We start from the raw sequence: 15,301 nt of genomic DNA, 5'->3' as shown, positions 1-15,301 counted from the left end.
TGTGATATATGGTGACACCTTAAAAGCACCATATAATAACCGCTTTATTATTTACATATTTAAATTAGGAGTCTTCTAACCCTTTCCCACTCTGTCCAAAACAAAGAAAAACTTTTTTGCAGAAATACTTTATTGTAGCAATGCCAATTATTTCACTGCACTCATTTTATTTTTCTAACTAACCTATTCATGCTTTCCAGGAAAAAGTTACAGTCATGAGCACTATTAACCCAACAAAGGACTTGTTGGTTGATTTAATTGGATGCCAGAGACTTCCAGAAGACCAACGTAAAAAAGTGCACCAGCTAAAAGACTTGTTGGATCAGATCCTAATGCTCGATCCGGCGAAACGAATAAGCATCAATCAAGCACTTCAACACCCTTTTATCCAGGAAAAGATCTAAATGTGGGAAACTATTTGATAAGATCACACACCAGGATTGAAGACCACCTACAGCAGCCTGTTAATGTATATAAACATATAAATATTTCCCTTGCAAAGTTGAGGAAGCATAAATTGTTTGATTCAAAGTCAAGAGTTTATTTTACCTTTTATTTTGTTTATAATTGTGATATCTGTACTTTTCCACGGTAGGAATGCTTGTAAATTGGCTGAACTGTACTCAAGAGTACAAATGCAATTTCCTTTGATTATTATATTTGGGGAAACAAAGTTGCAATTTAATGTTTGGATGTTAATATTTTATTTTTAGCGGACATGGCTCTTTTTCTTTTTTTTTTTTTTTGGTTTGAGAAAAGACGAGCATAAATGCTGTTTATATTCACGTTTTCCTAGGTTGTGTGCGCAGGCCTCAGCAGCATGCTCTTGGTCTATTCTGTGCCGAAGGGGGGGCCTGTTCCTTCTAGAGCCTGCCTGCAGAGATGGTCTCCTCTTTTAAAGCAGGTTGTGTACAACTTACAGTACACTGAAGGTAAGCTAAACCATTAACATTGTTGGTATTTTAAAATGTTGTTTTGTAAATATATCTTGAGAACTTGGTAGCTAATTGTGGCAGCTTTCTGCCTCTGCATGTTTCACAGGTGACCTACGGTTTTGTTTTAGTTGGTAATGTTTTAATTTGGACAGTACTTGTGGTCGTTTCAATCCACACTTTCTCTCCATTCCTTTCTAGTGGAGTGTGCGCAATTGATGGAAAGGGGGCACCTTCAGTGTACTGGTTCATAAATATGTCCTGATTTTTTCCCCTTATTTTAGTCCACTAGCATCACACGTTGTACACATTTTATATAGAATCTGCAATCCACAACTGATATTTTAGTTCGATAATGAAACAGTGATGGGCCAAATCATGAAAGGCTTCATTCAGCTCCCAGGGCTTCCAGGCATTGCACTATTTTGCTCTATGCTCTCTTGATAAATAAAATGAATACCTGGGGGAGAGAGACAATTGTCAAGCAGTTCTGGTTCTTCATTAGTGAAGATGTCATTGCGGGGGGCCCAAAGGGGTATAGGAAAATGTTGAAAGATTCAGTTTCCTAGCATTTACAGACCTGACTTATCAGTTGTGGGTTGACCGATGGTTTAAAGTCTAGGTAAAGTACTGCATTCTGTTATGTTTAAACATCTGTAAACGTAGCATTTTAAAGGTTCTGTGTATTGAAAAATGTACCTTTTTTGTAACTGAACAGTAATCGGAGGGATTACTGGCGAAAGGATTCCCTTCAATACCGTCTATCTCAAGTGTTTTCTTTGTTCTTTGTTTTCATTGTTATTATGTTGTCTTTCAATACAGGAATAAACTCTCCACTCTTGAACAAAAAATCAGCTGCTTTTTATAAGCGGTAATTGCTTCTTTACCTTTTTTTTTTTTTCCTCTTGTAAATGAATCTTTTTGTTAAGCCTTCAAATGTTCTTTTTGCATAAACATTTGACTCACTTATTGTAAAGTGAAGGTTGTTCTGCTGCATGTACAGTGACCCATGCAGATATCTGTATGTTTTCAGTATGCATCATTAGATAATAAAGTCTTTTGTGAAAAAGGTATCTGTAGCCATTTGTAAGATGTCTATTTTGATTCATAACTGATCAAATGGAAATGCCACTAATGATTGAAAAGTCCATTGAGTTTCAGTAAGTAGAATGTATGCTGTCTTTGGAGACATAGGTCACCTTTGAATAGTTTCCAACGATTCTCACCTTTTTATGATACCAAATAAATTTTTAATTCTCATACTCTCAATCTGTGTTAGAGTGTTTCTTTTTATGCTTGTGGTATTAACTAATGTTTGTGCTGTTTTCTCACTTTTCCTCTTGATGGTGCTGAAAGGAAAATGGAAAGCAAGACAAGGCCTCCCAACGGCTGCTTTGCTGAGACACCATCTTCACCTTCCTCACAAGGTCATTCTTGACAGCATGTGTAGATAAGCATATAGAAACATTGCAAATACAATGGGTATATCCAAATTAACAGTTTCTTATTTCGAAAAAAAAAAATACAGATTTCTTTAGACTACCCTACCCATACAAATAGGCATAAATGTTTACAGTTCAAGTGCTGTGGCTTTCTGCTTGTCTCATCATTTGTCCCCTGCTTTGTGCAGTTCTAGTGCCACAGCATGCCATTTGGTTAACGTGCTTTTACCTGTTGAGCTATAGATGATTGGGCTTACCGAGTACAGCCGTGCAAAGATCAATGAAGTGTGCCAAGTGCAGTTAAGCATAGTAAATAATCAGACTGCATATTAATGAAAGCCCAATTAGTGGAGGATGAGTTATTTGGATATCGGTTACTTCATTTTGCACTTTTTGATTGAGCACCTTAGAGGTAGTCAGATTGGCCTTCCTGGCCATGTCAAACATGTGAGCTGATGTCTTTCATACACAAAAGGTATTGGTTTTACTTCAAAAGTGGTAATAGTATAGTTCTTAAGTGGAGGACACAAAGAATCGCCCATCTAATCACATGCAGACTTATCTGCAGTTTTTTTTTATAATCTGAAAAAGAATAAAGTTGCTGGTTAACCTGTTTCTTTTGTTTTAGATGCTGTTTCAAAGATGAAGACGACAAGACGACCCCATCCAAGGTTTCTGACTTATGAAACAGAAATAATGCTTTTGGATTAAACTAGTCAATTACGGTTTCATTTCGGTTGATTGCATGATGGTAAACATTCATGTGTTTACACCTAAACTCTGAGCTAAACCAATCTCTGGCAAACGCTTAGATCTCTACATACCTTTTCAATGTTTTCTCTATTTATTGCTTGCAGGTCTCATAAAGTTGCAATATAGGCTGTCACAGGGCACCCATTTCCTGTCTGCAACACCAGTCACAGGGGTGTGGAATCCTATCGGCCGACGCCCGGGCCAGGCAGTTTCGGGCGCCGGGCGAGTCGTTTTTTTTCTACATTAGCCCGGCTGCGGGCAAGCAGCACAGCTAAATGTAGTGTGGTAGCCGTTTCGTACACGTGATTTTGAACGGCTGTACAGCCGTCCAAAACCACTTGTAACTTGCCTGAATCTCACTCCCCTTCCTCGCTCCCCCTACCCTTTCTCTCTCTCTCTCCGGTGGCTCGCCGTGTACCTTTCTCGGCTGCCTCTCTCGCCGTGCTTTTTTTGCTGTGGTCTTCGGGGTCCCCCTCCTCTTGTGTGGGATCCTACAGCAAATTAGGTTAGGGAGCAGGGCAGAGAACGCTTCTCTACTCGGCTCCGTGTGAATAGTGACAGGGGAATGCAGCCTTCCTGTCACAGGAGAACCAGCACAGAACTGTGTTGGAGGTGACAGGGTCAATAAAGAGAACCTGTCCCCTCCAAATGCTATCACACAAGACTTATACTGCCTCTCCTGCCCAGTCCTAATTATAGCTCCATCCTCTTTTAGTATGGCTTTTCAACTATCTCCAGCCTTCTCTACCCCTGTCCTTCCTTTCTGTAAGTTTTATTGTGCATCAAAACGGTCCCTTTTGCAGCACTGTAGTTGTTGTGGTACAGCACTGACAGTAAGCACTTTATTTAGTGTCCTGCATCATCCTAAAGCAATGACAGGAGAGTTCTCTGCTCCCCTGTCTGCGCAGTTTTCTCACGGTCAGTGCTGACTTAAAGCAAGTGAGTACGCAGGGCTGGAAATAGGAGTTTGGTATCCATGAGGAGATTGAACATAGATCTTCTGTTGTGCAGCTCTTAGAGGGCTGTGTGGGCGGGTGCACAGTCAGTAAATAAAGCTGCAATATTACACTGTCAGAGCTGTAAGACCTATTTGCTCAAAAAGTCAGAAACTGGCAGAACAGGAAGTTGGAGACAGCAGAAGAGAGGTAGGGTATGGTAAAAACAAGATGTTTTCTCTCCTACTGCCTTGCTTGGAGCTGCAAGCGCCATGACCTTTTTTTAAAAGAAGTTGTCTGTTTTGGATAATATAGGTGACTCTACCCCATATTTTGTGTGTAAATATTTATATTGGTGTAACTAAACCCTGTACTAAGATTTATAGGTAGGCTGCCATTGCTGACCATATTCTGAAAATGTTAGTTCCCTGGTTGTCATGCTGCTTTAGTGCTTTCTAAGTTATTGACTTGAAATAAGTATGCAGATTGGCATTACCAGCGGAGTGTTTAAACACCTCATCTCCCCCAAAGAACTTTTTAAGAAGAGCAGTAATTTGAAGTAAACCTGTAAGGAAATGTGAACGCTGCCACTGCTGACTTGAAATGGCTAATTGCTTGGCTGTCCCTGGACTCAATACTCTAAATGAACTGATCCAGAACAAGCATGTAGGTATTGAAGTCAAAGGAAAGTTAGAACTCTTGATTTTGCATACCTTGTTCTATGACAGTAACTAAAAGTGCTGAGGGCTTTGGATCAGCATAATAGCCAGCCAACCAGCTTTTTTAAAAGGAAAATTCTGTTATGGCAGCCTGATTTGTATGACAGTCCCTTGCTCACACAAATTAAGTCTTAATTTGTCCATACTTTCAAACAAATTATCTGGAAATATCAAATATTTTGCATTTACAGAAATGCTTTTTAAATGTTTGTAGAAGTCCCTTGTTCTTGTACAGTTAAAGTAGTGGTAAGGTATTAGGATCACCTACTGATTTTTTTCCTCTTTTGGCTTTCGGTGAAGAAACTTAAACACATAGAAGGGAATTTATCAAAACTGGAGCAGACAAAATCTGGAGCAGCTGTGCATGGCAACCAATCAGCTTCTCTCTTTAATTTTCAAATCTTAACTGAACAAACTGAAGAGAGAAGCTGATTGGTTGCTCTGGGCAACTGCTCCAGATTTTGTCTGCTCCAGTTTTGATAAATTCCCCCGATTTCTCTGAGTCATGTGTGTAGTAGTATGGCTAAAGGGAGCAATTGTGGATTGTTTATAGTACCCGTATTCCATAGAGTGCCATGCCCTAAGCAATCAGCAAATCAAACTCAACTTATTATAACTAAAGGATAATTAGTAAAAGCTGTAATTGCGCTGAATTATTTTGCACGTTTTCATTTTTCTCAAAACAGTTTTGAGAAAAATGTTTTTCTTATGTAAAAAAAACCAAAAAACTTATACTGCTGTTTTTTTTCTCCCATAGGTTAACTTCCAGATTTTTAACAGATTGGATATTTTGGCGATTGCTGTATAATAAAAGCGTTTGAATCCTGCCTCAGAATATGAAGTACTCTCCAATAAATATTTAATTTTTTGCCTACCACTTGTCTTGTTAACTAGACAGCAAACTTGGGTTTGTAAAATTGTCATTTAGAAGACCTATACTGACATTAGATGGGCGTCGGATGCAATGGTGTAAAGCACGCCGCCACTGGAATCCATAGAAGTGGAGACGTGTTCTCTGGAGTGACGAATCATGCTTCTCTGTCTGGCAATCCAATGGACGTGTCTGGGTTTGCCGGTTGCAAGGAAACGGTACTTGCCTGACGGCATTGTGCCAAGTGTGAAGTTTGGTGGAGGAGGGATTATGGTGTGTGGTGGTTTTTCAGGGGTTGTGCTTGACCCCTTAGTTCCAGTAAAGGGAACTCTTAAGGCATCAGCATACCAAGACATTTTGGACAATTTTATGCTCCCAACTTTGTGGGAACAGTTTTTGGGGATGGCCCCTTCCTGTTCCAACATGACTGCGTGCCAGTGCACAAAGCAAGGTCCATGAAGACATGGATGAGCGAGTTTGGGATAGAGGAACTTGACTGGCCTGCACAGAGTGCTGACTTCAACCCTATAGAACACTTTGGGATGAATTAGAGTGGAGACTGCGAGTCAGGCCTTCTCGTCCAACCTCAGTACCTGACCTCACAAATGAGCATCTGGAAGAATGGTCAAACATTCCCATAGACACACTCCTAAAGCTTGTGGAGGCCTTCCCAGAAGAGTTGAAGCTGTTATAGTGGCAAAGGGTGGGGTGACTCAATATTGAACCCTACAGACTAAGACTGGGATGCCATTAAAGTTCATGTGCGTGTGAAGGCAGGTGTCCCAATAATTTTGGTAATATAGTGTATATTACAGCAAGGCATTAAATATGTAACTGTGGTAAGTAGCGCATTATGCAGTACTAAACATGCAGAGTACACTACACAATCTACAGCACAGAGTATAAAGTTGAGTGGTGTGGACTGTGTACAGTATTGAGTGATGTAGAATATGTAATGCAGTGGATCATTGTGCAGTATACCACAGCGTTTAAAATGTAAAACACTGTTGTGTGTGGCAAGCTGTGCTTTATACAATTAACCTAATTTTTTTACAGAGTATAAGGTTTAATGCACAGTATGTAGAATGGAGTGGTGTGGAGTATAGTGTGTACAGAACAGTGGACAGACTGGAGCAGTGTGTAATGTACAGTGCAGGGTGGAGCATAAAACATTGTGTGGAAGTATAACCAGTGTGGGTTAATTTATAATGTATGATTGTATTTATATACATTAGTGAAAGTATATTGGAATGTGTACTGAGAGAGGTGTATGAAAGAGGAGCGGAAGGTGGTGAGGGGATTGAGAATGATGGAATGGGAAGCACAGAATGCAGCAGGACCTCATTTTGGTGGATGCAGAACAGTAAGTGCATGCAAGGTAAAAATACTAGGGATGTTGATCGGAGTAAAGGGCAAAAGATACAGGACATAGCAGGGCACCCCAGGTGTTTGACAAGAGGACAGGGCAGGGATTTGATGGGAGGAAGAAAACACCCACAAAATCGGGGACAGGAACACAGATTGGAGAGGACAGGATGGTAGATTGGATAATTGCAGGGAGGAGAGCAATTTTCAGCTGTCAATTCTTTTTGCTATCGGATAGTTTTTCTCTGTAAAGCACAAGAATGCAATAACAGGGCAAGATGGGATTTTGCAGGTGACGCGTCAATATAAGACAGCTTTTGGATGAGCAGAGGAGTGCTGCAGTCCAGGGGAGCAAGGAAGTGGGTGCAGTCATATTTAACAGTGATATGTGAAGGGTCATGAAAGTAAACCATTGTACATGGTATAAGAGTGATTTTTCAATCTGCCAGTGATTGATGGAGGTCTCAACAATGCATGGAGGGGGTGATCCAAATCTAACCAATAACAGCGCACAGAGGGAACTGCTGTTCTGTAACAGGTTGGGAAGCCTCAAAACATATGCAAAAAAAAACGAACAGCACCGTTTTGTGAAATACTGTTTTATTTGTCAAAAAAAAATAATTATACAAACAGTCTGTATATTAGGCATTCAGAGCAAACGTCCAGGCTAGTGGGCTTTGGTCGTCACCATGTTGAACTGCCTGACATTCTGAATGTGAGCAGAAGCAATCAATTAAGCCTTGCTGACATGTTTCCAGGGGCAAAACCCCTCTTCCACAGAGCAAATGCATCATGCCATTTGGTCTGAGGAAGAGGGTTTATCCCTGTTCTTTTTTTCGCATGGTATAAGATGGCTTAAGACCATAGCGCAAAGCAGAAGGGTGAAATGGTGCACTAAGCAAAAGAGCAGAGACTGAAACTATGGCACAAGATCTAAGGATAACAAGAGCTGTTGTTTACAAGACTACATTAACATGCAGAACCTGAAACAAAGCAGACTTGGAAGATGAAAGGCGCTGATCGGTGACCAGGGTCAACCTCTACAGAAAGAGAGGTGGAGGTACTCAAACACTGAAATGTTGAATGGAGGAGAGTGGACTGCATGTGTAGAGCATTGACATTTAGTAGAAGGCCATAACGCTGATTGAAGTAGGCTGTGGGGGGGTCAAACACCTAAACAGAACAGGATAGTGTCAAGTGCTTCTTGACAGACTTTAGAGGGCAGCTAAGTTGCAGAGGGGAGAATGTATGCCTGGGGGAGGGTGAAGGGCAAGATCCAGGGGATGCAAGCAGAAATGTGAGGTGAGATATAGGAGGACCTGTACACAAAAAGGAGGTGAGATGTTTGAGGAGCTACACTTGAAAGACATTTGTGAAAGATCTGAAGTGCTCTACACAGAAGGGTGAGAGTTCTGAGCAGGTGTACAAAGACATACCTGTAGAGCAGGAAATGGGGAAAGCTTGGAGGTCGCAGAAGCTGAACACAGTAGATGGGTAAGAGTTTCAACGAATTGCACACATAAGAGAGGTTTGGAGGAACTGTTTTAAACAGGGTGAAAGGTCTGTGGAGCTATACACAGGGCAATATGAGATCCCTGGAGCTGTACAGTTTCACAGAAGAGAGGTACCAGCGGAACACAGAAGAGTTAGGTTGGAGGAGCTACTCACAGAAGGCGCTGAACAGGGTTTAGCTGCACATGAAAGGATCTGTGGAACTGTACACGAGAGTTGAGGGGCCTGGTGAGCTGCACACAGCAGGGTTGATTTACTAAAGGCAAATCGGATGTTTACTGTGCATAGGAATTTTAACAAAGAAAAAGAATAAGGGGGTTATTCACAAAAGGATGAAGAGTTTGGAGAAGTGGACAATCTAGGCCAAAATAGCTGATTTGGAAAAATTCTCCAGTTAAACTATGTTGACCTAGATTGTTCTCTTCTGCCTTCTCCAAACTCTTCACCCTTTTGTGAATAACCCCCTAAAGGATTAAATGAGCTGCCCATTGCGAGGGGTGAGAAGTCCCAGGAGCTGTGGAAAAAGTTCACGAGTTGAACATTCAGTGACATGTTACACCCCATAGTAACGTAACTATCTGAATATAATGGTATTTCCTGGCACAAGCAGGGCAGCATACTCCTGAGGCAATCTCTACTCATGCACGTATGTTGCCTGCTTAAGCAGCAAGGAATATGTAAAAGTGATCTCATTACAAAAATCAGTGTGTGAAACATCAACATGATACAGATAAGTCAGAGGTGTTCTGGATACGTGCTATGGGCTGCTGGAGCGAATACTGAACTCTGCAATTGTCAAACTCATGTTTGGGGGAAATAAAAAAGAAAAACAATCAGTTTGCACAAATATGGAGAGAGTCATAAGAAATTCTCTGATCCAAAGACTAGAGAATGCAACACGATGGAGTCAAAAGTTGAAAGCATTTTAGAAACGTGCTGTGATCTGATGAAACAAATGTTGAATTCTGGCTACAATTGCTAAACCTAGATATGGAGGAAAATATAAAAAAAATTTAATGCTTGGGGGGTTGATCTTTAAAGGATAAGATCACCTTTTGCAAAAATTAAAGAAATGCATAATATAATAATACATTAAGAATATTCATTTCTTTATAGTTGCATTCAATCCTGGAAAGCATTGCAATAGTGATCACTTGATCACAGCTGCAAAGCTCAGACTTCTGCACATTCTCTCCCAGGTAGAGCTCTGTACTGAGGTACGGGGGTTTCAGTTAGAGATTAGGCAACTATTTATGATAATAAAGAGTAGATGCATAGTCCTATACAACCGGCCCTTTGAGGGTAACCATAGTGCTGATGCGGCCCCCGATGAATTTGAGTTTGCCACCCCTGTCATACAGTGTTCAGCTGTCCTCGCTCTAGGTAGATGCAGGAATATGGGCAGCTCTACCTAGAGCGAGGACGGCTTGTAAATTATATGTACAATTTTCAGGGTACTAAGGGGTCAAACTTTAGTCACCATCTAAAATGAATGTGCATCTATACCATTACCCATGCTATAAACAGTTGAATATGTAACCATTTCAAAACTACAATTTCACAGAGAAATGGAGGAAAAAAAATGTCTGCCTAGAATCATAAGGGTACGTTCACACCAGATGCAGTGCGTTCCGGTCCAATTCTGGCCGGAACGCATTGCGGCCGACTCACTTTTTTGTGGGGCAGGAGGGGGCGTGGTGGGCGCTCTTTTGATTGCACCGGAACGCAGTCACAATGTGCCTTTGCGATCCCATGCGGGCCATCGCATTGCGGCCGGAGGGCGTGGCTACGGTGCCATTCACTTCAATGGCCCGCCACGCCCCCTCCTGCCCCACAAAAAAGTGAGCTGGCTGCAATGTGATGCAGTGCGTTCCAGACAGAATCAGACTTGAACGCATTGCATCTGGTGTGAACGTACCCTTAGCTGAAGATCTGTTTGAAATTTGCAAGCACTTCAAAAGTTTCATTTATTAAAGGCAGGCTTGGACGTTTGTGGGATTTGTTGAAATTGACAGTACAGTAAACTCCCCATTTTCTGGCATTCAAGCAACCAAAACTCTCAACCAGAAAAAATACATTTATTTTGTTGCTAATTAAATTCTCTATTTACATCTTGTTACGGCTGACAGCTAGATTCCGGAGCTGGCAGGTGAATGCAAACAATTGGCATGTGCAATAGCCTGCCTGCTATCAGCTATGGCAAATTGAAATAGCCAGTAGCTGAATAGGGCGGGGGATAGGGGTTGTTGTTTGAGAGTTAATAGTAACTCTCAAGTAACCAGAAACTACAGTTATACGTCTGTGAAGGTTCTCATTCATCTAGGTCATGATATATCTGTAAAAAATAAGTCAAGGCAACTGGACTTGCTAAGACTCTCAGACTCCCTGTCTGCTTATAAGCCAGCAATACACTGAGGCAACAACTGGTTCACCCAAAAGACCCAACGCCGAAACACAAGATGAACAACATTGTATATGCAGTCCAGTGCCGTGAGGAGTGCTCAGAATTGTATGTCGGTGAAACAAAACAGCAGCTACACCAGTGTATGGTACAGCATAGAAGAGCCAAACCCTCTGGTCAGGATTCGGCAGTGTACCTACACCTAAAGGAAAAAGGTCACTTCTTTAAAGACAGTCAAGTACACATCCTAGACAGGGAGGCGGACTGGTTTAAAAGAGGCGTGAAAGAGGCCATGTATGTAAAAATGGAGAAGCCAAGCATGAATAGAGGTGTTAAAATGGAGAAGCCAAGCATGAATAGAGAGGGGGGGGTGAGACATCTATTGTCTGCCACATACAATGCTGTTTTAACACCTCTCTCTAGGCAACTTATTAATACCTCATAGACTCCCAATTATGCAAATGCATCAACACCTGGTTGCGACTAACAGATTATGTGGATTGGAGCAACATTCACCATATTTATTTTTGTACAAGTCATTCTGAATTGAAAAAGCTGGTTAGATGTCCAGTGAAACGTCTTCAAGAAAAATACAGCAAGTCCAGTTGCCTTGACTTATTTTTTACAGATATACAGTTAAACGGCATCTACCAATCCCCAAGGATACATGTACATTTAGAATTGTTGACAATACCTTTCTTTTCCCTGCCTCTCCACTGCAAGTGTTGATTTATCATTGCTGCCATTAAGTATTCCCACATCTTATTAAATATTTACTGTTCTGCTTCTAAACAACTGTTTATTCACTGTTGTTAACTGAGTATGTGAATTTTTTACAGTATGCAATTAATATGGTGCCTCCTTGGTGGCTGACAGCAAGTATCAAATGTTTTAGGACCCAAAGTACATTTTTCTGGTCAATTAATAATGCCAACACATAAAAACATCCCAGAAACAGGACACAAAAAATTTAACTGCACTACGGTGCTTTGCAGCTCGCTGCAACATACAGTATGTGTGTTGGGGTGCCATTCAAAATGAGAAGTAAGATGAAGAATTAATGAGAGAAAAAGAGAAGTGTTAGCATATCATGGCACTGGTAACCCCTATGACAGAATGTTGCCACTTTAACTGTGATGCTATGTGGAAAGATACATGTACTTGTATACAAACTAGGAATCAGCAAAGTGATTTATCAGTGAAATCAGTGATTCTATCTTCACCCAAATTTCAGCAAAATTTGATTTAAATTTTGTGTGTTGACTGGTTAGATACTTTTTGCTTTATCTAAGGCTGGGCACACACCTTACAACCATCGCAAGACTTTTGTCTTGCGATGGTTGTAAGGTACTTAAAAAAACGTACGATCTGCCTATCTTGGACAGGCAGATCGTACTTGCGATGATCACAAGCGACGCCCCCTGAGGGGCGGGCTTCCGATGATCGCAATGCCGAACGGGCAGTGTGCACTTGCGCACACCGGCCCGCCAGGCTTTTATCTTATGAACATGCTACACACCCGCCGAACATCGTACGGTGCTCGGCGGGTTTTGAAACATGTTCGTAAGTTTAAAGTTGTGCGACCTTACAGTAGTAGAGGTCGCACGGCTTCCACACACCTTACGATAATCGTACGATCGCGGGATTTCCCGCAATTATCGTACAATTATCGTAAGGTGTGTGGGGACCTTAAGACCCCATTCACACTGAGCGATTTGTAGCCCGATTTCAGCTCAAAAATCGCTCAAACATCGGCTCAATATAGCTCGTCCAATGCATTTCAATGGAGCTGTTGACATCTCACAGCTCAATGTCACCTGTAGCTTTTAGCTCAAGCTTGTCGCTTGAATATGACCTATTTTTCGGCGGATTTCATGCGATTCGGCCCAATAGACTTCAATGGTGTAGCTCAATGTTGTGCGACATTGCGCTACAGAAGTGTCACTTTGGCACAGAAATATAAGCAGGAAACAGGAAGAGGAATTATGTCATATCAAGACCGCATTTGATTGGATACAGCCCAATGTAGCAACTTCGAAATCCATGCCAAAAGTAGCGCTGCATAGCGTGACAAAATGTGCACTGTAGCTCAGCTCAAAATCACGCTGAAAAAAGCTTTTTTTTTATGTAGCTCAGTGTGAATGAGGTCTTAGTCATATGGTCACCATGCCAGTACGTATATGGTGACCACTGGCTGTGTTGATAAACCAAGCCATGTCACTGAAAGGCTTTGTGTATCACTCAATGCACACCTAGAAATAAATACTTGGGAGACCTTGTCACCAATTGCAGACAAAAGCACAGAAAAATCATTTGAAACGCTTACTTGCAGTGTTTGTTTATCTTTCAATAAATAATTGTATGTAGCTATCAGGGAGGGGTGAAGGGAAATACAATAGAGAGTTTCTTTAGTGATAGCTCTGTGTCTCCTAGGACTGCTAATATCATATCCAAGATGGTGGCACCCAGCAGCAGTCTCAGAGGTAACGTTTGTCTACAAAAGGTAACTTTTACAGGTAAATAACATGTCTGAAATATGTTAAATGTTCATATAATCTTATGGGAAGAGTTTTGCTGAAATTAATGGTCTGGTGACAGAATCTCTTTAAAGGGAAAGTCAACTTTCAAAAAGAAAATAATCAATTCACACTTCTTCATAAAAATGAATTAATTTATTTTGCATAGGAGCCAGTAAAGCATTGCAACAGTGATCGGTAGATCACAGGTGCAATGCTCTGGCTCCTGTAGACTCTTTCCTGTCCATGTTGCTCAATGGGCATTCAACAACATGGACAGGACGAAGTACGAGTAGACTATGGGTGCAATGATGTCACTGCTCTTGTATTCCATTGAGAACTAGTTACATAGTTACATAGTATTTGAGGTTGAATAAAGACATTAGTCCATCAAGTCCAACCTATTAGGATCTCATTCTAGGAGTACCCGTACCCCTGTATATTACGGTCCCTTAAGAAATCGTCCAAAAGTTTCTTGAACAATTCCACATTATTTGCTGAAATCACCGCCTGTGGCAGTGAGTTCCAGACCCTAACTGATCTTACTGTGAAGAACCCCCTTCGCCCCTTGTGCTGGAATTTTTTTTCCATCAATTTTAGGTTATGGCCTCTAGTTTTTGTAACGGAGTTAATTTTAAACAGTTTATCGCTAATGTTGCTACCACCATTAAACATTTTGTACATGGAAATCATATCCCCCCTTAATCTCCTCACCTCCAATGTGAACATGTTTAAATTTAGTAGCCTCGTCTCGTAGCTCTGGTCCTCCATACCCCTAATTAGTTTGGTTGCCCTTCGCTGGACTTTTTCCAACTCAAGGACATCTTTTCTTAGTACTGGTGACCAGAACTGGACCGCGTACTCCAGATGAGGTCGAACCAATGATCTATAAAGTGGCAAAATTATAGACTTGTCCCTGCAATACATCCCCTTTTTAATACAGGACAAGACCCTGCTAGCTTTGTTTACAGCAGCCTGGCACTGCAAACTACCTTTCAGTTTGTGGTCTACAATGACCCCCAAATCCTTCTCCATTTCTGACTTCCCCAGCGGCATACCCATAATTGTATAACCCATTTGTTTATTTTTAATTCCAAAGTGCATTACTTTGCATTTATCGACATTAAACCTCATCTGCCTCATAAACCTCATAAAGCCCCTCTGTCTTGGTGGCTGATGGGGTGTGTTGTATTCATTGACAGATCCTGTCAAAGGATCTGTGAATGGATAACACAGTTTTGTGGATAGAGCCACGCACAGCCGTGCCAAATACAAAATAATTCCTTGGTGACCATGTTTTATATGGGTGTACCATGAAATGTGGTCTAAAAGGTGAACTCAGCCTTTAACAACTATGGGGTAAGTGTTTTTCCCCAAAGTTCTCTTAAGGGTCACGGGAGGACATATACTAGCTTCCTCCCGTGACCCAAAGCTTAGTATATCGTGGGCTACAGATCGCGGTATACTGAGACCACCGCAAACGGGACGGATCCCGACATTGCTGTCGAGATCCACGCAGCTGCGTGAGTGACAGCTGGCTCTGGCTATCTAGCTGTACCCACCCCCTCCCCGTCCGTTTCTCCAGTCAGCGCTGGAGGATCGGAGCGTGGAGGGGGGGGAATCTCTGCAGGGAGCCGTGACTGACAGCTCTCTGAAGGGTGATGATCGAGAAGTGAGCGAGCGACGTTATGCGTTCGCTCACTTCCTGATCTATTGAGCCGATGTGTAACAGTTTCATTGTCACACGGCGGCTCGAACTATGAGGATGAGTGATTTTCACTCACCTCATATTTCTCCTTTAAAGAAGACAGTTCCAGTTGTGAAAAAAAAGTTTACTACAATGCTTTTTTTTATT

The 15,301-nt window shown here is 41.5% G+C and overlaps 1 protein-coding gene across 5 annotated transcripts in view; it reads left to right on the top strand.

Annotated features, from left to right (window-relative positions):
* The window catches only part of PRPF4B (pre-mRNA processing factor 4B), a 26,142-nt gene extending 23,022 nt beyond the window's left edge, over positions 1 to 3,120 (top strand). The window contains exons 15-18 of one of the 5 annotated variants that reach the window (XR_001941967.1): positions 201 to 932; positions 1,755 to 1,803; positions 2,289 to 2,359; positions 3,003 to 3,120. Coding sequence is in view for 1 of the 5 variants with exons in the window: in XM_018570455.1 (XP_018425957.1) it covers positions 201 to 404 (204 nt within the window). In the remaining 4 variants the exon portion in view is untranslated. Of the gene's footprint in view, positions 1 to 200; positions 979 to 1,754; positions 2,202 to 2,288; positions 2,489 to 3,002 lie in introns of those variants that run through there. The other 4 variants (XR_001941966.1, XR_001941965.1, XR_001941968.1 and 1 more) reach the window with 4 other exon arrangements.
* The last annotated feature ends 12,181 nt before the right edge of the window (positions 3,121 to 15,301 follow it).

The sequence above is a fragment of the Nanorana parkeri genome, unplaced genomic scaffold (assembly GCF_000935625.1).
Source record: "Nanorana parkeri isolate BGI_ZX_2015 unplaced genomic scaffold, ASM93562v1 scaffold1534, whole genome shotgun sequence".
In the NCBI taxonomy this organism is placed as follows: Eukaryota; Metazoa; Chordata; class Amphibia; order Anura; family Dicroglossidae; genus Nanorana; species Nanorana parkeri.
Note: the sequence above shows the minus strand (reverse complement) of the source record. Positions and strands in the feature narration are given on the sequence as shown.